The sequence below is a fragment of the Nipponia nippon genome, unplaced genomic scaffold (genome assembly GCF_047370975.1).
Source record: "Nipponia nippon isolate SJK-2023a ecotype South Korea unplaced genomic scaffold, ASM4737097v1 scaffold_33, whole genome shotgun sequence".
In the NCBI taxonomy this organism is placed as follows: domain Eukaryota; kingdom Metazoa; phylum Chordata; class Aves; order Pelecaniformes; family Threskiornithidae; genus Nipponia; species Nipponia nippon.
Genome location: NW_028262351.1, coordinates 574,554 through 597,178, shown reverse-complemented (window position 1 = coordinate 597,178; position 22,625 = coordinate 574,554). Strand labels below are relative to the sequence as shown.

Genomic DNA, 22,625 nt, shown 5'->3' with positions numbered 1-22,625 from the left:
TTGTCTTTATACCCCTGGACCCATCGCTGCTTGTGAGGTTTCTATTAAGAGTTACAATAAAACATCTAACTTTCAGAATTGGCTTTTTTGCAAGGAGAACAGAAATACAGGTGAAAGGTGGAGAAACTAAATCAAGATCATGTGCCTCTACTGCTCTACAAGGAAAGGATTGCATATCATTCTCTGGCTGATCTGCTTTTGGATCAGTTTTTTAAAAACATACTGGTTCATTGTTAGCAGCCTGCTGTCAGAAGTGCGCTGGAATTTACATCCGTTCTCAACTAGATCTATATCATTCCACCTTTCTTTGGAAAATACTACCAAAGAGAAATCTGCAGAACTGTAAGCCTGATGTACGCTATTATGCTGTGAAAAGTTACTTGTACTGTTTTCATCTCCAGCAGATACTGTGTGGCAATTAATCACAGACTCCGCGTATGAGTTTAGGCGAAGACAAGTGAAGACAAGCGAAGAAGACGACGACAATGACACTTTATTTTTACAATCTATCCCTTTTATAATATGATCTAGTGTTCATGAGCAAGCAAAACCCATTTCATTGGCTGCTGTCTTGCGTCCACGCGTCTCTTCAGCGTTACTTATTGGTTCTTCAAGCTGGTGCATGCGAATTCCTCTTTCAGGGATATATCCAATCTCATCCTTTTTTTTCTGCCTCTAAGTTACACAAACTTGTTTGTAACAAGCCTCAAGGCCACAGCTGCATCTCATCAAAGTAAAACACTATCTCATTTATTCCCACAATACTGTTCTTTCAGAAGTCTTTTGCTTGCTGGTAGCTTTTACAGGCTCCCTACAGAATTACACCAAAGAAAAATTACTGTAAGAATAGTTAAGAAACACAAGGCTTGTCTTCTGACATTATAACCTGCAGCTAAGAAAAAAATATCCTGCCTTAAAGGTCTCCCCAAAACTCCACCACTTAGAAGAAACTGTACAGTTACTTAAGGAAAATAACCCATTTGTTTACTCATCAACGGGTCTAATCCCGTGGGCCTCTTGTAAGGTAAGGACCAGCATGTCACGCCATTTTCGATAAGTTTCTCATCTCGGCCGCGCAGCCCTTAGGCAGCCTGTCACTCGCTTGGCGCTGCTACCCTGTGCCAAGAGCCCCAGGGGCGGTGAGGCCAGCTGCCACCCCGCATTCCTGCGGGCACCGACGAGCTGCAGTGGACAGCGATGGTGATGGCCCGTCTCACCAGAGAGCCATACAGGGGACGGGACACAGATCTCCCTACTCCTCAAACAGGCTGACTGAGCCCAAACCCCCTCACCCTACCCTCAGCCGAGCCACCCTACACTTATCCCGGGCAGGGGCGGTGCCGAATGAGCGGGCAGAACTAGTAGGGCAGCCCACCTCCCATCACCCGAGTTGTGGGTGGGAAGGGAGAATACACCTGCCCTCTGTGCACAGCCCCCCAAAACCCCGCGCAACCCAACAGCCAATAGGAGGCGTCGAGCCACGCGCGCCTTTAAGCATCCCAAAAACCCTACCCCGCCCCCTCCGGTGCTAGGGGACAAGCACAAGGCGGAGTTTTTGCAGACGCCATTTTTTCCCCCCAAAAAACTGAGGTCGCTCTCGCTCTCCTTTACCGTCTTCCACTGTTGTTGCCGCTTTTCTCGTGGCTCCTGTCAGGCAGGTAAAACAAAAAGCAAGCAAGCAAGCAAGCAAGCAAGCAAGCAAGCAAGGCACACCGCGGCGGTGCAGGGTGGATCGCGCTCTTCTCCTCGTGACATCCAGGCCTGTCTCACTGTGGTCTACACGGAGGGCGGGGCGAACTAGAGGCCATCCCTGCCCTGACGGGCAGTTGCCTTACCCAACGAGGCCGCAGTGGGTCCCCACGGGGGGGAGGAGAGGAGGCGGCTGGGCCAGTCGCCTGGCAGTGCTGGTGAATGTGTGTGGTGGTGGTGGGAGCTGCTCACCTTTCTCTCTCGTACGTGGTGGGCGCAGGTAAGCGCGGCTCGCGCGTGACGCGCTGGGGGGGGAGGGGAATGGGTGGGCTAAGCCGGGCTGAGGAAAGTGGAGCTGTTGATCGCGCCCCTCTCGACGCTGCTGAGTGGGAGACCTGAGTCGCCGCTGGGCCCCAGGATTTTCGTGGGCTCCCGTAGGGACAGCGCTCTATCCCGCTGGCGGGGCGGTGGAATTGGGTAGGTCCGGGGACTGCTGCGTGGAGAAGGAGGGGGGTGGGAGCGACTCCTCCTTAACTAATGTGGAGTGGTTTGGCGCAACCTGCGGGCCCAAGGGGGCCCATCTGTCCTGAGGGAAGGGCGGAAAGGGTGATCTGTGTCTCTGCCGGCAGCCGTCGCGCCTCGGCGACCTTAGTGCGGGCACGGCGGCTCCCGGAGTGGCGATGGGGTGGAGGCCGGCTGCGCTAGCGGGTGCGCGCTAAGGCCGGGGGAGCGGCCGCAGCCGCCTTCCTGCGCCTACCCTGGGTAACTGTATGGGGCGAGTTTTTGGGAATTATGGCGGGCAGAGAGGAAGAGGAGGGAGGGTGCTCTCAGCTGCGGCCTGGGCGGAAGCGGCCGTGCCAAACCGATTGGGGAGTGCTCTGCAGCAGGGCCTACTTTCTTTAGGAGTGATCGCGGCGATGGCGAAGTTCTCGTGGTGGGGCCGTTGCGCTCTGCCGGCCCCGCTTGAGCTCGGGTGAGGGCCACCGAGCGCCTCCTTTGTGTCTCCCTGGGCAGAGTGGGGGAAATCTTGTGACCGCGTGGTGGTGGTTTTTCGGCTCCCGGCTCCGCCTAGCAGTGGATAGGCGCCATTACAGCGGCCGCCATTTCTGCTGGTCCCCGCCGCCGCGGAGGTGGGTCTCAGGCTGCGGGGGTTATGTAACGCCGCCTCCTTCCCCCCCACCACCCAGGGAGTGAGCTGGGCTTCCGAGCGCTCTGCGGCGGCGGGTGGGCCGGCTGGCTGTGCTCGAGCAGACCGTGGCGCGGCTTGCGCATTGGCTGCGGAAGGGGAGGTGTCCGGGCGGGAAGGGCTGTTCGTCCCGGAGGGAGCGGGGTAGAGACGCGCAGGCATCTCCCAGCCCTCTACTCGTGTTCGCGGCCGCTTTATACTTTCGATGTTTTAAAAACCATTGCGTTAGTCAATTTAATCCCGCAAACTTGATTTACTCAACAGAGCACAGTAACTAATTGAGAGCACCTTGTCCTGAACACTGTATTACACTTCGTCTCCCCGCAGCTCTCAAATTTTTGGGAGGGTCGTAAATAGAATAGGGTCTGGAACAGAATAGAAGAGGGTCTGGGCTAGCCATTTGAACCTGGTGAAATTTCTCTTTCCTCCTTCCCCCCGCGCTCTGGCAACGTCTGTTTGAGACTTGGCTATTCTGTAAGCGGCACTTTTCCATTAGCTCAAATTAGGGGCCTGGAAATACTAGCATGCGCTGGGAAGGCGGTCTCTCAGCAGCGGCTGTAAAAGAGTGCATGCCTACCGGCAGTGCATGCTGTCAGCCTGCACAAACAGGGTAACTTACAAATTAACAGATGATTGAAAGGATGTTTTAAAAAGTTAAACATACCTCACTTTTTCTTCGTGGATACGTAAGTGTCAACCGTTTGTTCAGGCTATGGAAGTTGAGCAATAAAATCCAAAGGGGGAAAAATAGCATTCTTTGTTTGACTGTTATCTGTACAAATGATTTTTTTAAGAGAATAAGGTGTAAAATTGTTCTGCCTGGACTTCTTATGTGTTTTACAAGTATTCTCATGTGGACTTAACAAAAATAGATCTTGAAAGAGGTACCTGTTTCACAAAGTCAAAAAAGTTCAGCTGCTTTTGAGATTCTTTGTGCATGTATGCAGAGGTTATACATAACTACAATGTGGTATTTTTTAACAGAATTTTTCTAGTGTGGCTTGTGTGTAATTTATTTTGTTCATCTGTTATATTGAATGGAAGGCATGATAGAATGTCTGATAGTAAGTTGATAGAGAACTTATGAAATTAATGCTGGTGATTATAATAACAACATTTTAGTCTAAATGTTTAGAACTAAACAATAAGCAGATTGATACATAGTGTCTCTTAAAAAGGAAATTCACTATATGTATTATATAACATGCTAAAAATAGGAACCGGATAATTGTTCACTTTAAATATCTGAAAATCATCATCAGTAGATGTGATTGCTTAAAACTAGCAAATGCTTGAAAACTGAGCAAGTCCAGAATCATTCAGACTGTAATTATTTATCTGTAACTTTACAGACTTGATTATTATTTCTCCTCTTAGTGATGTGTTTGGCCTTGTTATGTTTTCTCATTTATAAAGAAAAGTTTTGCAGCAAAAACTCGGGTCAAACTCCCATTTTTAGTTGTAGCGAGAATCAGACCTGTAAGTAAACAGAGCCTGATCTATGCTGTTTTCATAGGCTTCTGAAGCAGTAGGCTGTTGAGTTTTGATCCTGCCCAAAACACTTGAGTTTTGCTCTGCAAGCGTATATAAAACCGGTAAGTTCTAAAAGCGGGCATCTCTTTTTGTTTTTCCCTTTAGTATGATGTACAGTTTGCTTTTTTTTTTCCCTCTCCACAAAATAGATGTACTAGCTTTTTTTATTCTGCAACAGGTTTTATCTGCATACCTAAGAATAAAAGGTAATGGAGACTGAACAACAGGAGGAGACCTTTACTAACACAGAGACAAATGGTAAATTTTTTTAAAGGGCTATTTTATTTTATTTGGGAGGGAAAGAACCTTTTTAAGTCTCAGTATTTCGAACTATTTTGGAATGCTTTAACTGTATCAAACGTTTGTATTGGCAGCATTTTTGCATTTAATCTTTTAATTTTTAAGTGTCCCGTATGGTTTTACGTGGTTTTTGTATCGCGAATACATAATTTTTCTTTGGGAGTATTTTAGACGTGGCATAAGTAACTAAAAGTTGTAACTAAGGATTTGAAAATATTTGATAGCTAAATACTTGGTACTTGTCTGGACAGTGTGATCGTGTAAAAGTACTGTCAGGCATACCTATTACTGTATTTTATTTACCGCAGTTGTTATTTTGAAGGAATGTATATATACGTGTGAAATATCTCTAAATATTAGCTAAATGAAAAATGTTTTGGACATAATTAGTGAAGAAGAGTTAGGGCATTAGCATTGAGTTGATTCATGCCGTTTTTTCAAAGCTATTTGAAATACTGCTTTTCTGTTGTTCCACCAGTATTTCAGTATTGGACAAACTACTTTTGATCTTATGGGCTTTAAGGTTTTCCCAATTGTAAAAGAAATAATAGGTAGGTGATGCAGCACTGCTTTAAACAACATGTTGTAAATTTTTCACTAAGTTTGCAAAAGTCTCATTTCAACTGCAGTTCATAGATTTGGAATGAGTCTTCAATAATTAATTGATATGTAGGCTGATGAAGTAAAAACCTGTTTCTGTGCTATAGATACTCGGGGTAGATGTCAGAAGTTAGTGCTGGGCTAATGGGAAGGAATGCTTCATTAGGAATACAGTGCATAAGCTTGATGTACAATTTTATTGTGACTTAGAAAGTTAAATATATATTTGTGTTTTCCCCACTATGGACCTGTCTACAGGCAAACGTCCTGCAGAAGATATGGAAGAAGAACAGGCCTTCAAAAGATCTCGGAATACAGATGAGATGGTTGAATTACGTATCTTGCTTCAAAGCAAAGTATGCTTTTTCAGTATTGCTATGTTCCTGCTTATACCATTGCTGAAGACAGTGGTGACAAAGTGTATGTTGTGGTGTATGTTTAGAAAGGACGTGTGCTTTATTTAATATAAAATAACTTATTAGGAATATTTGTAAGTGTGCATGAATGATAGTAGAAGTGTATTGCAATGGTATTATCTTCAATAAATTTTTTTCAAGGATGAGTCTTTAATGATCTATGGGACTTTTCTGATTTAAAAAAAATGTATTCATTGAAAAAATAAAGCAATAGAAATTATAAGCCACTTTTCTTTTTGAGTGGAATGCAATTGTTTCCGGGAAATGACTGTGTATTAGTCTTTAGAAAGCAAGCAGTTTAGGGAATGATCAGCTTATGATTGTAATTTAAATATGAGAGGCAAGATGAGAACTTCTTCAGGATTGTAGTAATTTTCCCAGATTTAGTAAATCTGTATGTATCAACAGGAGGAAATATGGGAGTAATGTTTCAGGGATTGCAATTGCTTCATTGACTAGTATAAATTGTCATAGTAAAATTGCTATTTATGGATCTCCTTTAATGTTTCCAGTTGTTACAGATGTTTGCGCTGTTTGAAGTAACTCAGTATTTTGTGTCGGAGCAGGGGAATATTACCTTAACTCTGCATGGCATTTCTGATGAATAGTCAAGTTACATGGAGTGCTGCAAAATGTTTGCGGTGCTGTTAGCATCATGTATGAACTGCATAATAAAAACAATAATTTTTCATGTAGTTCTTGAAATAGCCTGGTAAAAATGTAGTTTTACAATTGCCCCTCTTGAATATCTGAGTTTATTCCTGTTGATTTTAGCAACTGGAGATTAGCGATTGTTTATATTGGCTTTACATTCTTCAGACTGTACCTACCTGAGCGGTCAGTTGAGTTACATAGGTTTAAACCAAAAGTAGCATTTAAAATTATCAAATGTTCGGAGTGCGAAAGTGAAATTTGCAAACATTAAAAAAAAAAAAAAAGTGATCAAATAAATTAGGAAAATCCTTGACCTACATAACATGCATGGAATCCCATAAGGTATTTTTTCAGTCATATTCTAACTGTGAGATGGTTTTAACACAGGCAGAATTGCCTAGAAACTTAAATTTGAAATTGAAATAATATTATTGAGTATTTTTATCTCTTTCCAAAGTCCAGTGGTAAGAGGTGTTTTGACCTTTTTTCCCCCCCATGGTAAAACCATGTCAGTTTATGTTTCAATTTAATTTGAACCTTTCAAAGGCAAAACAAGCCCCACCCCACCCCTAAATGCATCCCACAAGGTAATGCAGAAATAGATACATTGTGCTTAGTCTTCAGTTTAAAAATGTAGTCTGTGCTGTATTAGCGTAACATAACTTCTGAAAACTATTTTCCAGAATGCTGGAGCAGTGATTGGAAAAGGTGGCAAAAATATTAAGGCACTTCGTACAGATGTGAGTATATATGAGTTTGAATTAATTTAACACCAATTCTTTCAGAGCACTACATTGAAAATTTGATTGCATACATTTCTAGAAATTGAGAAATTCAAATCTAGACAACAATAATCTAATTATAAGCCATTTATAATGATTGTTAGAGGAGATAACTTTAGTTTTTCAGTTTGTGTTGTAATTAAAACCCAGCTTGAGTTATGTGGGAGGAGAGGTTTATATTAAACCTCTGCTTTCAAACAGGGTTCCTCTAAATTACACACTTCAAATGAGTTAACATCTTTAATTAGAAATATTGGCAAAACTTAAAACCCTTAACTGTACTATTTCCCATATGTGTGAATCAGTTATAGTACTATTGAAAACTACTGCAGGTAGCTGGCTTAACCCAGTGATAGAGGAATTCTTTAGCTTCCTTTTAAAAAAAAAAACAAACAAAAACCAAAAACCAAACCAAAACAAAAAAACCCAACCATAACGGTCCATCTGTTCTTTAACAGCTTGGACATAAAGCACAAAAACATTCATGTTAAGGTTGCATGATTTAAATACGGGTATAGAACAGTAAAGAAACATTCTGTTACTTGGAAGCATTTTTAAATGGTCATGACTTACTTACCTATTCATATTTTATAGTGGGTTGACTTTTGTGATTAGACGCATGTTCAGCGTAAATGTTATAAAACTTGGCAATGCTTCTTAAATTCCATTTGTTTACACTCCCGTACTTAGCATCAGCTACAATTTCAGCAATTTTTTCAAGCAAGGCTGTGTTCAACACAATATTTGCTAATATATCATTACAGAATTAGTTCTATCTAAGTTCACAAACTATAGCAACTAGAATTGAGGATTAAGCTGAAATGGTCAGGAATCATACATATACTTGCTAACTTTGGCAGCTAGTGTTTCTGTTTGTTTGCTTTAAGTAAATAAATACGTCACCGAAGTCTGGATAATTTAATTGGTCTGGAATAGTAACTTTCCCAACTTGCCCAAGGTTTCAGTAATATGGATCTCAACAGTTGTTTGGTTTTTTTTTTTTGTGTCTACATTCATGAGCCAGCCTGCTACTGAAACATTATTATGTTAAAAGTAAAAAGTAGTTTAGTCAGATAAAGTAATTCATTAAGATCCATACTGTTAAGCCACAGTCGATGTAGCAATCCATTATTGTGTTAGTCTTCAGAACAACTTAAGCTTGTTTCATTAACTGAGAGTAATGAGTATAGTTTGTATTAAATTAAAATTTATTGCTTTTCCCCCTTTTCCCTCTCCTTGTTTTTTTTGGCCATATATCTCCGTTACCCATGTACTGGATCGACTTGCCCCTGCGTTGCCCACCATGACGTTGGCCCATCCGCCCCTGAACGCCCATGTGAAAACCCTGGTTGGCTATGCCCAAAAATGTGCTCGTTGCCAAACGGGTACCATACTTGACAACTTCTGATTGAATACCCATGCCCAATGCCAACATCCACGAACGCCAATGACCAATGCAGTACAATGCAAGTGTTTCAGTCCCAGACAGCAGTGGCCCCGAGCGGTATGTCCCAACAGTTTATGCCTCACTGCCTGATTAGAAAGAGAGAAATGTATTTTATTACCTGCCTTTTATATAATTAAATAGTATCCCCTTATAGACCGTGTATTGTTTTTTAAAGTTTTCTGTCTTATTTTCCCCATTAAGTCTTTTTGTCACTGAACTTTTACGTGAGTTGGCCACCCCAAATAATCCACTAATTTTATTTCAATGGAAGGAGCACAGCTTCAAGTGTTGCATATTCACTGCATTATAAATCAAATTGTTTCAAGAGTCTCTTGCTCTGTCTTTGTGGCCCACCTTGCTCCCCTCAACATTGTCTGTTCATAATTATTTCTGATAAAATACTAACTCTAGTTCACTTTCCTTCACTTCTCATTTGTGTTACGTTTTTGTTTGTTTGTTGGAGGGGGTCTTTTGTTTTGGGGTTTTTTTCCTTGTATTTATATTCCTTTTTTGCAGAGCCCGTTAGTAATCTAATTTCTAACTGGTCTCTCAACCTTACTCCAGATATAATGTTGACCACTTGCATATCCCCACTTTTTCTACAAGAAGGTGTGCCAGTTTTACCAATGTAATGGTGAGGGTATACTAAATTAGTGGTGGTGGGGAACATGAATATTCACTTCTACTTTCGGTTCTACGTCGATTTCTTGCCCACTTAATCTGGGCCCTTCTAAAAGCTCTTGCTTGCTCGCTCTCTCTGCAAGACCTACCTAGTCTTAAATTCATCATGCATATACATTGGGCATAAACAAAGATGCATGTGTTCTAAATCCAGTGAACAGGTTTACTTTAAATGGGGAATATTAATTTTAAGTTCTTCTGTGTAGTCAGTCTTGTTAGAATTTTGTGTATGATTATGAATACTAAACTTCTACTACTTTTCCACCTTCTCCATATTTTCTGACACTATGGCCTCTAATAGCATCTTGAGTATAAGTGCAGATACAGAGACAATTGGAGAAATCTTGAAGAAGATTATCCCTACTTTAGAAGAGGTATGTCTCTTAGGTTTGTTTCTTCTTCAGAGGTATAAATTTAGATTTTAAAAACAAGATAATTCTAGATGATTGTGTGCTATTTTTAATATGTTAAATTAGAAAATAAAACCCAGCCTGTTTTGAAAGGAGGCCTATAGCTCTCAAACTACACGTTGGCATTTTTTTTGGTAGAGGACAGAGACAATATCTTCCTAGAAATTAATATTTGGAACAGCCTCCTCCCCTTCAAAACACCTGTCTTCTGACTTGTTTAGTCCCCAATTTGAGGTATTTGTATTGTAATTTCCATTCTGCCTTGGCTTTGTAAGCAAGTGTGTTGCGCTGTTTGATATCTTAAAATTTTATACAATAATAAAAGAAATAAGGAAAACTAATTTGACATCACCTCATGTTGAGGCAAAGTACTTAAATAGGTGTGATTCTATCGTAGCAAATACAGCATTACAGTTCAGCAGCAAATTAAGTCATACCATGGTGTTTGGAGAAAAACCTTAACAAAAAAACAAAACTAGTATTTTGATTTTTCAGTTATTTTTTTCCCCTGACTAATATTTTATTCTTTCCTTGTATGCATCTTACAGTATCAACACTACAAAGGTAGCGACTTTGACTGTGAATTAAGACTTCTAATTCACCAAAGTCTAGCAGGAGGAATTATTGGTGTCAAGGGTGCTAAAATCAAAGAACTCAGAGAGGTACTGTTTCCTATTCTTTTCAGATTCTGCTTTTATTTTATAAACAAATTAGGTTTTTGTGTTCATAAACAGTGAGTGTAAGCATCATCTGCAATAATTCCGTCAGAACATATTTCATACATGATTTCTGTGTTCTGGGATCGGAGTTACTTATTACAACTTCCTTGCAAAAAGTCAGAAAGTGGCTGTTGGTGATAGAGCCTAGGACTTCTTATAAAGCTTTTAAACATATTAGCAGTAGAGTAATCTTTATAAATAAAGGATACTTTTTAAAATTAAAATGCCATTCATCACTCATTCTGGAATGAACTGCTTAATAGACTATATTGGTGGTGTTGGACATGGAAAATGGTTTAGCATGGACGCATCTCCATAAACTAATGATGGTAATTTAACAGATAATTTAATAAAGAGGCAGTATGGGGTGGGTTTTTTGTTGGGTTTTTGGGTGGGTTTGGGGTTTTTTTGTTGTGGGTTTTGTTTTTTGTTGAGGGGGTTGGTGGTTGGGGTGTTTTGTTTGGTTTGGGGGGGGGGGGTTGGGAGGTTTTTTGTTTTTTTTAAGTTCCACTTCCTTGAAGACCACAGTTCAGTTTCCTTTGTGAAGGAATGAGGTTTTGTTCTAAAAAGCTAGTGGTCTCTGAATCTAGAGTGTTGTTTTCTATCCTTTCCTGGCATTGTGTCAAAGGCAATTCCAGGTCAGTTTAGGCGTAAGCTACTATTTGTGTGGACTGAGGAAGGTAAGATGACTAGACATAATCCTGGCAACATTGCTGTCTTGCATCCAAAGCATGTTTTTATGACATATGAAGGTTTATATAACCTGTAAGCTTATAATGGATATGTGTTCCTTTTGCTAATATTTGATTAAATGACCATGTAGATGAGCCATAATTGAAAGATTTTAAAAATTAAACTTTTTTCCTCTTCACTAGCATTTCATACAAACTGATGTCATTGCAGGTCTTAAAAATGTAATATCCTAAGATTAAATTTGTTGTAAGAACTCAGAAGCAAACATTCAGTTAAAATGACTGGAAGTTTAATGATCTGGTTTGATTGTTTCTTCAAAAAATGTTTTAGTGTGTGTCTTACCTATTTTGTTTTCAATAAGTTTATAAAATTGTTTAAAATACTTCTATTTGAAGATTTTGGTGGGTTTTTTTTTCTTCTGTTCAACAGAACACTCAGACCACCATTAAGCTTTTCCAAGAGTGTTGTCCTCATTCCACTGATAGAGTGGTGCTTATTGGTGGAAAACCTGATAGAGTTGTGGAATGTATCAAGATTATCTTGGATCTTATCTCTGAGGTAATATGTCTTAAACTTATTATTCTTTCATTGGTATTCATGAAAGTTGGGATGATTTGGATGGAAAATTATATCTTTCCATTTCTATTTTGAATTCAGTGCCTCTTACTTCTCTGGTAACAAAATAAGCGTTGGACTGTTAGCACCCTTTGAAATTATTCCTGTTTTCTAGAATTGGGGTGTACCTTATGGGAGAGGGAAGCAACTTTTGGTACCAGTGGACTGTTAGTCATGCTTTACATATCAGTAAAATAAGAAATTTTAAATTGGGGAGGAAGTGAGACAAATGTACGTGCCACCCATCAGTAACAGCAGTTTCTCTAGTTAAGTTCTCAGGATGCATATTACCATCCCTGCCTTTCTTATCAGCATTGTGAAATCAAGAACGTATTCAGAATGTATAAATCCATATTTATGCATTTAATATAGTAATTTAATGAAATATAATAATTGTAATAGTGCTAACCGGGGGTGGTGGTGTTGGTTTTGGTTGTTTGTTTTTTGGTTTTTTTTTTTTTTTGTGTGTTTGTGTGTGTCTTAGTCTCCAATTAAAGGACGGGCCCAGCCTTATGATCCCAATTTCTATGATGAAACATATGACTATGGTGGCTTCACAATGATGTTTGACGATAGAAGGGGACGTCCAGTAGGCTTTCCAATGCGTGGAAGAGGAGGCTTTGATCGAATGCCTCCTGGTCGTGGTGGACGACCTATGCCTCCATCAAGAAGAGATTATGATGATATGAGCCCTCGCAGAGGACCTCCACCACCACCGCCAGGTCGTGGTGGCAGAGGTGGCAGCAGAGCTCGTAATCTTCCTCTTCCTCCTCCACCACCTCCTCGTGGCGGGTAAGTTGTTGGATAAATGTATTGTACAAAACTCAAGTTGAGTAAAATTTGCTGAATTGCGCTCGTGTTTCCAGGACTTGTTTCACACTCCATATTGGTAGTGATTATGCGGGATTGAGTGTGCATTGCACCAGAGAATTTTGAAAAGTATTTGAATTTAATTATTTCTGCAATGTAGCAGTCTATCAGGACTATAGTCAGTAGTTCTGTAACTTTATTTTATGTCATTCAGAACTTGGCTAAAGCATTTAGAAATTCATAGTCGTGTGCAAATCATGAAAATTTGAACTAGAATATATAAACTAGTTTATAACAAGTCGTATACTGCTGCTTTTTTTCATTTTAGAGATCTTATGTCTTATGACCGAAGGGGTAGACCTGGAGACCGTTATGATGGAATGGTAGGAGTTAAAATTCATATTGTTTTGTTTAGTAAATACAGTTAGCACTTTGAATATCTGAGGAAACTGTTCTTGAATACATACATTTAAGCGTGGGGCATGTGTGCTTCTGATAAACTTTGATATCACCAAAATGTTTTGGCCATACAAATGGTCCCCCCAAGAAGACAACTGTTTGGGGTGTAAAGGGTATTTGGGATGTGATCTGCTGTGTGGTTTTGATTTGTGGGGGTTGGTTGGTTGGTTGTTTTCCCTACCTGCCATCAACAATGGAATAGAAAGTTGGTAGAGCACAGTCCCTGCAGATTTTATTACACAGACCTTCTTTTAGACTTTTTCTTTTTAATCAGAATGACAGAAATAAGAATTGGGAGGCTTTTCAGATCAAGAAAGCATGTCAGAACAATGTTTTCCAACAGATGTTAGCAGAATTTACAGATATTATTCATGTTCTCTTAAAGAGCTCTAGTTGGCCTGGCAGACGATTGCTTTTTCAAATCAATTCTGTCTTTATGCCGATTTCTATGTCTGAAAAAAAAAAAAAATCTACTGTAATTCCAAATGTTTTGGAGCCAGGGCCACTGATAAGTTGAATTTTAAATGAAATTAGGTACATTCAGCCATGGGGGGGGGGGGGGGGATTAAAAAAGGCTTAAAGATACTCTTCCATGTTGCACTCTGAAATGTGTCTTCCTGGTAGTCATTTACTGTTGTAGCCTCTTTCCTGGGAAGAGAAATCATAGGAATCTGGGAGGTAAATCTCTGTGGTAACAACCTTTTTCTCCTCTGGTTCTGTTTGGCACACTCCTTAAGATGACAGATTAGATGAGATTTTTTTATTTTTCTTTTCTTTTAAATGAATGGAAGAGAAAGAAGAGGAGAGGAGCTATGAAATAGGCTACCTCAATGAGATTTACACATTGCCGCCTTCTGGGAGGAAGAGTCAATTACTTCCAGTAATACATACTGGAAGTATATATTACAAGAATGTCAAAATTGGGGCACCAGAAGCCTAGCAGAAATATTGAAAGGAAAGACTTGCACTTAAAATTACCAAAAACAAACAAAAAACCCCACCCCCCAAAAAACCCAACACCAAAAACACCAAGTTGTCTATGCTCTGTTTTGAGTCTTTGTAGTAGTTTAAGTAGTGCAGAAAAATGTTTCTCTATATTGGTATGTATGTGTTTGCTTGCCAAGTTACCTATAAGCCTCCATGGATCCCTGACATGGATTTAATTTGGATTCATTTCCTCTTTTCCTCCTATTATGTTGTGCCTGGAAGATGATGCAGTGTCACGTGGATGCCTGTGATGACATGCAGCCACCAGAGTTGGTGAGTGTGCTCATGCTTTTATTTGACTAGTTTAATAGTTGATTTTTGAGAAAATAATTTGAATTGGTTAAGTGATAACTGGAATTTCTTGGGATTGAATGTAGTCAGTGGCAGCTTGCACCTAATGAAAAATCCCTAAAGCTGTCCTCCTAACCCAGGTTATTGGCAGTTTATGTCCTGAACAGTGAATCCTATACAGACAGTTAATGTTCCACAATGGAAGCATGCAGCAGCACAGCCAAAAGAGAGAAGCTTTTCTGTTGTATTGCCTCTTGTACCCTATTTTAGTATTCTAAGTTGTAACTTTCACTGCAACTCTTGCTTTTCAACACCCTATAGGTGCATCTATTTAGGAATATGTTTTATGTTAACTTCATCATGTTGTGTTTTCTCCTGTTTCAAACAAGGAATGTTAACAATAATTCTTTACTTATAGTTGTGGATAAGCTATTATGCATTACCTATCCATATATTTGAAAGTATTCCATTTGATTTGTGTTTATCAAACTTCTTAGTCTTAGGGGGTTTAGGAAGGAAAGTTCAAAGGGTGTCAGCAAGTGTTTATGCTGTCTAGAAGATGGCAAAGTGCTGCCAAATATTAAATGTTAGTTCCTAGCTTACATAAACACTGCAGTTATAATTACTCATCTCCTGTCAAATTCATTTGCTGTCTTGTAGTCTGGGGAGGAGAAGCAGCAGAAAGGGTCAAGAAAAGGATTGTTCATTAAAACAAGTTAGCCCGAAAAAGGGATTCCCTCTGCAAAATATCAGCAGAAATAGGTGGAAGAGTATGTGCGTGGAATGTGCAGCTCTGATCAGCCTCTGAATTAAGTTCTAAGCAGTGTCCTTCATTCTTTAGTATTTTGCAATCCACTACAAGCTCTATTATGTTGTATTATGATCTGTGTTGCTAAGCAACATGATTACACAACATAGGTTGCTTAGAAAGATGATCAGCTGAAAGTTTTTTTTTTTTCTGAATAGCTTCCATTTTGATGTGGCTCCAAAAAGCTAGCAGGTAAATAGTTTTTTGGAAAAAGTTGTTTGCAGAAGTTGTAATGCAACAAGTAATTCACACAAATTCCTGTATTTCTGTAGTTCAGTGATATAAGTTGAATTCTGGAGAAGTGTGCAGATCTATTCTCTGCTTTTACAGGAAGATATTAAATCATAGAATCATAGAATCGTTAAGGTTGGAAAAGACCCTTAAGATCATCGAGTCCAACCGTTAACCTATCACTGCCAAGTCCACCGCTATACCATGTCCTCGAGCACCACATCTATCTGTTCTTTAAATACCTCTAGGGATAGAGACTCAACCACTTCCCTGGGCAGCCTGTTCCAATGCCTGATTACCCTTTCGGTGAAGAAGTTTTTCCTAATGTCTAACCTAAACCTCCCCTGGCGCAGCTTGAGGCCGTTTCCTCTCGTCCTATCCCTTGTTACTAGGGAGAAGAGACCGACCCCCACCTCGCTACGACCTCCTTTCAGGTAGTTGTAGAGAGCAATAAGGTCTCCCCTCAGCCTCCTCTTCTCCAGACTAAACAACCCCAGCTCCCTCAGCTGCTCCTCATAAGACTTGTTCTCCAGACCCTTCACCAGCTTCGTTGCCCTTCTCTGGACACGCTCCAGCACCTCAATGTCCTTCTTGTAGTGAGGGGCCCAAAACTGAACACAGTATTCGAGGTGCGGCCTCACCAGTGCCGAGTACAGGGGCACTGTCGCCTCCCTGGTCCTGCTGGCCACATTATTCTTGATACAGGCCAGGATGCCATTGGCCCTCTTGGCCACCTGAGCACACTGCTGGTTCATGTTCAGGCGGCTGTCAACCAACACCCCCAGGTCCTTTTCCGCCAGGCAGCTCTCCAGCCACTCCTCCCCCAGCCTGTAGCGTTGCATGGGGTTGTTGTGACCCAAGTGCAGGACCCGGCACTTAGCCTTGTTGAATCTCATGCAGTTGGCCCCGGCCCAACGATCCAGCCTGTCCAGGTCCCTCTGCAGGGCCTTCCTATCCTCCAGCAGATCGACACTTCCACCCAACTTGGTGTCATCTGGAAACTTACTGAGGGTGCACTCAATCCCCTCATCCAGATCATCAATGAAGATGTTGAACAGGACCGGCCCCAGTACTGAGCCCTGGGGAACACCACCACTCTTGACCGGCCGCCAACTGGATTTGACTCCATTCACCACCACTCTCTGGGCTCGGCCATCCAGCCAGTTTTTAACCCAGCGCAGAGTGCACCCATCCAAGCCGTGAGCAGCCAGCTTCTCCAGGAGAATGCTGTGGGAGACTGTGTCAAAGGCCTTACTAAAGTCCGGGTAGACAACATCCACAGCCTTCCCCTCATCCACTACGCGGGTCACCTTGTCATAGAAGGAGACCAGGTTAGTGAAACAGGATCTCCCTTTCGTAAACCCATGCTGGCTGGGCCTGATCCCTCAGTTGTCCCGCACTTGCTGCATAATGGCACTCAAGATGATCTGCTCCATGACCTTCCCTGGCACCGAGGTCAAGCTGACAGGCCTGTAGTTCCCCGGATCCTCCTTCCGACCCTTCTTGTAGAGGGGCGTCACATTTGCTAGCTTCCAGTCATCTGGGACCTCCCCGGTTGACCAGGACTGCTGATAAATAATGGAGAGTGGCTTGGCCAGCTCCTCTGCCAGCTCCCTCAGTATCCTCAGGTGGATCCCATCTGGCCCCGTGGACTTGTGCGCATCCAGGTGGAGGAGCAGGTCAGTGACTGCCACCTCTTCAACAACTGGGACTTCACTTTGCATCCTATCTCCATCTCCCAGCTCAGGGGCCTGAAAAACCCGAGGATGACTAGCTTGACTATTAAAGACTGAGGCAAAGAAGGCATTAAGTACCTCTGCCTTCTCCTCATCCTTCGTGGCAAGGTTACCTTCTGCATCCAACAAAGGAGGGAGATTCTCCCTGGCCCTCCTTTTGTCACTGACATATTTATAAAAACTTTTTTTGTTGTCTTTAATGTTGGTGGCCAGTTTAATTTCCAGCTGGGCCTTTGCGTTTCTGATCTTCTCCCTGCATATCCTCACAACATCCTTGTAATCCCCCTGAGTCGCCTGCCCCTTCTTCCAAAGGCGGTAGGCTCTCCTTTTTTTTCTGTGTTCTAGCCAAAGCTCTCTGTCCAGCCAGGCCGGTCTTCTCCCCTGCCTGCTCGACTTGCGGCACATGGGGACAGCCTGCTCCTGCGCCTTTGAGGTTACCTCCTTGAATAACATCCAGCCTTCCTGGACTCCTTTGCCCTTCAGGACTGCCTCCCAAAGGAGGGTGTTTGTGCATTTAGAAGGCATTAGATCAAATTAAGCACTTGATATCAAGTACCAGTCTACAAATCCTGAAAATAAAAGCAGTCAGGAGTGTTGCATTGCAGTGATTTGGATTTGGTATATGGTAGTTTTAGCAGAACAGCAGTAATTAGTGTCATGATTGTCCCTTCTAAGATACAAAGGATTGTAGCATAGTCTGAATGGAGACACCAATTATGAAGTTATTAGAGTTGACTTGTTTTTTCTTTAAGATATAGATGTAGGAGGGTTGACAGTTACCAGGTAAATGTCTTGTCCCAAACTAAGACTTTAATTTCTCTTGAGCTGTATAGGTAGTAGTAATAAGGCTGAACTCTGATCTTTTGATTTGAATGTTAGTTTAGTCCAAGGGTCAGGAACAGATCAGCATCAAGAGCTGTTTACAAGCTGAATTGATAAGGTTGCTTGGTAAACTGGTATGGCTGGATCTTGATGTCTTATTCTTAGAGGTTTTAACAGAGTAAGCCAAGAGGTTCTCATGCCATATTCTCCCCCCCGCTTTGTTCCTGGTCTGCCCTCTTCCCCAGTTTGCCTTTAATGACGCTTAGATTAAGGTTGTGGGTTAGGATTTTTGCATAAAATAGGCTCAAAGTTAACAGTATGATACTTGATGAAAGCATGTTAATGAATCATGGCTATTTGCTATTTAAGGGTATTCTTTCTCTTTTTTTTATAGTTTGAGGGTGGCTCTGGATATGGTAAGTTTTTATAGAGAACTTTGACATGACACTTCATTTAGTCAGTAAGAGGCTTGATGCATACATTTAAATCAGACTATTCTTACACAGGGGGCCGTGGTTCATATGGAGATCTTGGTGGACCCATCATCACAACACAAGTAACGATTCCCAAAGATGTAAGTGAAGCTGGCTTGCTTTCCACTTGTGTTTAAATAAATAAATAAATAAATAGAAAACCACAGCCTTTTCTCCGACTATGTAAGTAAATCAAAAGTATTTGGGATGCTTGACAAGTACTTTTAATATAAAGCAAGTGTTTCTAAATCACCAAAAGTTTATTCTTAAGGATGTTTGTTTTGTCTTCACTTTAGAGATGCACTGAACTATTTTTTTAATTGTTAGTATTCAGTAATAGAGATGGTCTACATAACTTGTTTTTACAAACAAGCATCTGGTTCTTCCAACTTTATCCCACCTGTGTTTATATAATAAACGTTACAGAGGATGTTTTGAGGCTGTAAAAGAGTAAGCTTCCATTGCAGCTCTTAAAACTAAATTGATGGAAGCTACTTGAACAGTACTGTGTTTTTGCAGAGAAAGTTATATCAAGAAATGAATGCTTTATTTTCTCCCCTAGTTGGCAGGATCTATTATTGGAAAGGGAGGCCAGAGAATCAAACAAATACGTCATGAGTCAGGAGCTTCAATCAAAATTGATGAACCACTAGAAGGCTCAGAAGATCGAATAATAACTATTACGGGAACACAGGACCAGATACAAAATGCTCAGTATTTACTGCAGAACAGGCAAGTTGAAGCTTAATGCTGTCCTTACTGTCAATTTTAAACTGACTTTCCTACTACTACATTCTAAAGTTGTTCTTCTCTGCAATATAGTTTTTAGAAGGCAGGATTTAAGTAACTATTGAACCTAACTTCTCCAGTAGTAGTTCTGCCTTTTCTCTGTTCTAACTAAAATGAAGATTCCCTCAAAACTAATCTTGATGGAAGACACCTTAACCAAGCAGTCCTCTCATTTCTCTGGTGAAAATTGCTGCAAAAAAACCTACTTGTAATAAATTACATAGAACCTGTAGAAAATATAGAAGATTTCAGTGGACGTTGGTTTAGTTCTGTGTGGAAGACTAGTGATTTTGTTGTTTTTAGATAACTTAACTGACAACAAATCACAGTCTGCCATATGGCACAGACCATGCCTCTACAGGACAAGTTGAAATCAATTGGTGCTGTTATGCAGCATTTCACATCTTGCTGGCATTACTTTCTCTTCTGCCAAATATTAACAGTTTCGGACTTAGTTTGCTTAGTTTTGCTTTAATAACATGTTGGCTATCATAGCATTTGTTAATGTTTAACTTGAATGTTTGGCTTTAGATTACTGATATTTAAATGTGCTTAAAATAATTATATGCCTATAATTATTAGCCATTAATCTTTTTAAATTATTTAGTTTTAAATGTATTGGGAATTTGTAGTATAATCTTTAAGAATGCCATTATGACTTGATGCAAGATGTATGGTCAATCATTCTAATACATGTTTTTTTCTTTTTCTTTTATAGTGTGAAGCAGTATGCAGATGTTGAAGGATTCTAATGCAAGATTATTTTTTCTTTTTTATAGTGTGAAGCAGTATTCTGGAAAGTTTTTCTAAGACTAGTGAAGAACTGAAGGAGTCCTGCATCTTTTTTTTTTTTTTTTTTTTTTTTTTTTAATATCTGCTTCTGTTTAAAAAGCCAACATTCCTCTGCTTCATAGGTGTTCTGCATTTGAGGTGTAGTGGAATCTGCTGTTCACCAGATGTAATGTTTTAGTTCATTACAAATATTTGGGGGAGGGAAAGGCCGCACAAGACTAACAGTGAAATTTTGAAGCAGCAGCAGAGAGTGGATTTTATTTTTGTTCATTGTTGGTGGTAAATTGTAATGTTTTTTCTGTAACTATTGTGAACACCCTGCTTTTTATGTACACTGTACTTTTTTCCTTTTTTTTTTTTTTTTTTTTTTTGAAGGGGGGGAGAAGACTGGTCGTCCACATGTCCCTGGCATCCTTTGAGAGCAGCAGTGTGCAGAATGTAATGCTCTTTTTTAAGATATATTTTATGATTTTTTTAATAAATTTAGTGAACCTATTATTGGTGGTCTTTTTTTTATATACATAAGGTAATACGTAAAATGGATACACCCTTTTTCCCCTCCCACAAGAAAATGCATAAGTGAAAGTTACTGTTAAGTTTGCTCTTCTGCTTCTTTGATATAGATGGAGTTACATGTTTTTGGCAAATTAAAGAAACGGTGAAAACAGTGGCTCAGCTTTGCTATTTGGGGAAAAAGTACAAAAATATGAATGCAAACATTGTGTGAAATTTGACCTTTTTTTGCAAGTTTCTGGCCCTCTTTGCAGTACATATATATATTGGTGACAGTATATAAATAAAATATTTTAAGTTTGTGATGCCACTTGAGTTAACAGTGGGTTAAATACACCTTGTTCTAGACAGCTTGCTTAATGCAAATAACAATGTTAAAAATAGCAGTTGGTGTATCATTAATGAATGAATTGTAGTTTTCAGAGCTTTCATTTGTGTCAGGTAGAAACTTTTATGAATTGACAAATTGGCAGTATCTAAGTTCTGTATACAATGAAAATCAAGTTAAACTTGTTTGTTTTCCCTGTTGTTTGTTGAATTCCATAGGAAATATTTGTGAGAAATTAAAAAAGATAAAGTACCTCTGGATATTTCATGTAATACCTTGGCATTTGTATTTATAGTTTACAAGTTTTAATTTCACTTCCTAAATAAAAACAATTTTAAAAAATGCAAAAAAACTTTGTAAATCTGAATGTCATTGATCCAGATTAAGTGAATTATTTCACTTTGGGGGGTGTGTGTCTAGGACATTTTACTTTTCTCATCTTTTTGAACCATATGGGGTAATTCCTATCATAATAAGGAGCTACACTTACAATGTAATGGGAAAGGGCAAGGAGGTAAGAGGTGACCTCCTTAGCAGAGCTATAATCAGTCCTTGGAAAACACCCAAAACCTGCTTTCGTCTAGGGCAAGGAGCATGGCAGTTTTCCCAGTGAATAAACATACATGTAGAATTGGCACTTCCTTGGGAAAGGCTGAACATCAGTTATATGGAGAAATCAGCAACCTAGAAAAAGGGGTCAGATAAAATGCAAATGAATTAAGAGGAAAAACATGGGTACGGGATTTTTTTTTTTTTCTATGCACTTCTACATTGTGTATGTGCAGGTGGTTTGCTGGGTTGTGTTTTTTAAAATATTTTAGGGGGAGGAAAGCTGCACAAGTGTCAATATACTGATGTGTTTTGTTTTTTCTTTTTCATGATCTGCATCTTTTAAGAAGCTAACCTAGTCTTACAAAGAAGTTGAGCACTGCTCTAGCTTTAAAGGTTTCCTTAAAACCAACCATGTATGACTTGAGATGAGCCTAAGGGATTCCTGCTGTAAAAAAGAGCTTATGTCTTTGTCTCTGTCCCTGCCCCTCTTTCCCCTACTGACCTAGTGCTGAAAAGCTGCCTGTTTCCTGAGGAGTACTGTGCTGAGGTTTTCTGCTAGGGGAGTGATGTAGGGGAATACTGATACCACAATAGTCCTTACACTCATACTTCAAAAATAGTTTAGTAATACAGATTGTACAAACTGAAACCATTTATTCCTTATGGAGGGGCCTTTTTTTAAAAAGCTGACTGCTATGTACAGAAACTGCTGGATTTGAAATGTAGCCCTTAAGGCATGGGTTCTGTAGCAGCATTCACTGTTAGGTGCATGTTTCTGTACATTATGCCTGAAATTAATTTAAAATGTCTAGAAATCATAATTTTTTTGACTGCTTGGTGCATGAGTTACCAACCATTGCACAGCCAGAAAAGGCAAATGTGTGTGTTTTAAGTAGGTTTGTACGACCCCATTAAGTCAAAACCAATGTTACATTATATTGTATAAGCAATCTACAGTTTAATTTAAGGGAATGATATTACTACAAAGCTGGGAGCTGGTTTGTGGAGCTCGCAGGCAGGCACTACTAGCTCGACAGCCTACTCCACCCCCAGCCGCCCCCGCGCGCCTGCCCAGTGAGCGGCGGGCGATGCGGTTTTCCCTGCACAGCGCTAGAAGGGCGGGGCGGTGTGGCGTCGTTGAGGGGCTGGTGGTTGTGGGTTGTGTGAGGGGTTGTCGCGTCCTTGGTAGCTGCTTTCCTGTGCCGGTAAGGGAGGAGTAGTTTCGGTCGTACCGCTTCTTGCTGCCTCTGATTGTCCGGTTGCGGAAGCGAAGGCTGTGCTGGAGCCGGCCGGCGTGAGGCGGTCAGGG

At 40.5% G+C, this 22,625-nt stretch overlaps 1 protein-coding gene and 1 long non-coding RNA gene across 14 annotated transcripts; one reads left to right on the top strand and one right to left on the bottom strand.

Annotated features, from left to right (window-relative positions):
* Positions 1-473: 473 nt before the first annotated feature.
* On the bottom strand, positions 474-1,751 carry LOC148054139 (uncharacterized). Its single transcript, XR_015707618.1, has 2 exons — positions 1,612-1,751; positions 474-811 (listed from the first exon to the last, which is right to left on the bottom strand). It is a non-coding gene; the product is annotated as an uncharacterized LOC148054139 (long non-coding RNA).
* On the top strand, positions 1,546-20,593 carry LOC104011916 (heterogeneous nuclear ribonucleoprotein K). Of its 13 annotated transcripts, none has more exons than XM_087770776.1 (16): positions 1,546-1,658; positions 4,392-4,470; positions 4,587-4,666; positions 5,555-5,664; positions 7,062-7,118; positions 8,621-8,664; positions 9,590-9,662; positions 10,247-10,360; positions 11,540-11,668; positions 12,210-12,517; positions 12,864-12,918; positions 14,204-14,254; positions 18,264-18,285; positions 18,361-18,443; positions 18,905-19,074; positions 19,850-20,593. In XM_087770776.1, exons 3-16 carry the CDS (start codon positions 4,618-4,620, stop codon positions 19,881-19,883), a joined length of 1,299 nt encoding a protein of 432 aa, XP_087626902.1. In that variant the 5' UTR covers positions 1,546-1,658; positions 4,392-4,470; positions 4,587-4,617; the 3' UTR covers positions 19,884-20,593. The 13 variants fall into 13 exon arrangements, with proteins under 13 accessions (XP_087626902.1, XP_087626900.1, XP_087626905.1 ...); XM_087770774.1 differs by lacking the exon at positions 1,546-1,658 and adding an exon at positions 1,821-1,952; XM_087770785.1 differs by lacking the exon at positions 1,546-1,658 and adding an exon at positions 1,835-1,969 and having other exon boundaries at positions 5,567-5,664; positions 19,911-20,593.
* The last annotated feature ends 2,032 nt before the right edge of the window (positions 20,594-22,625 follow it).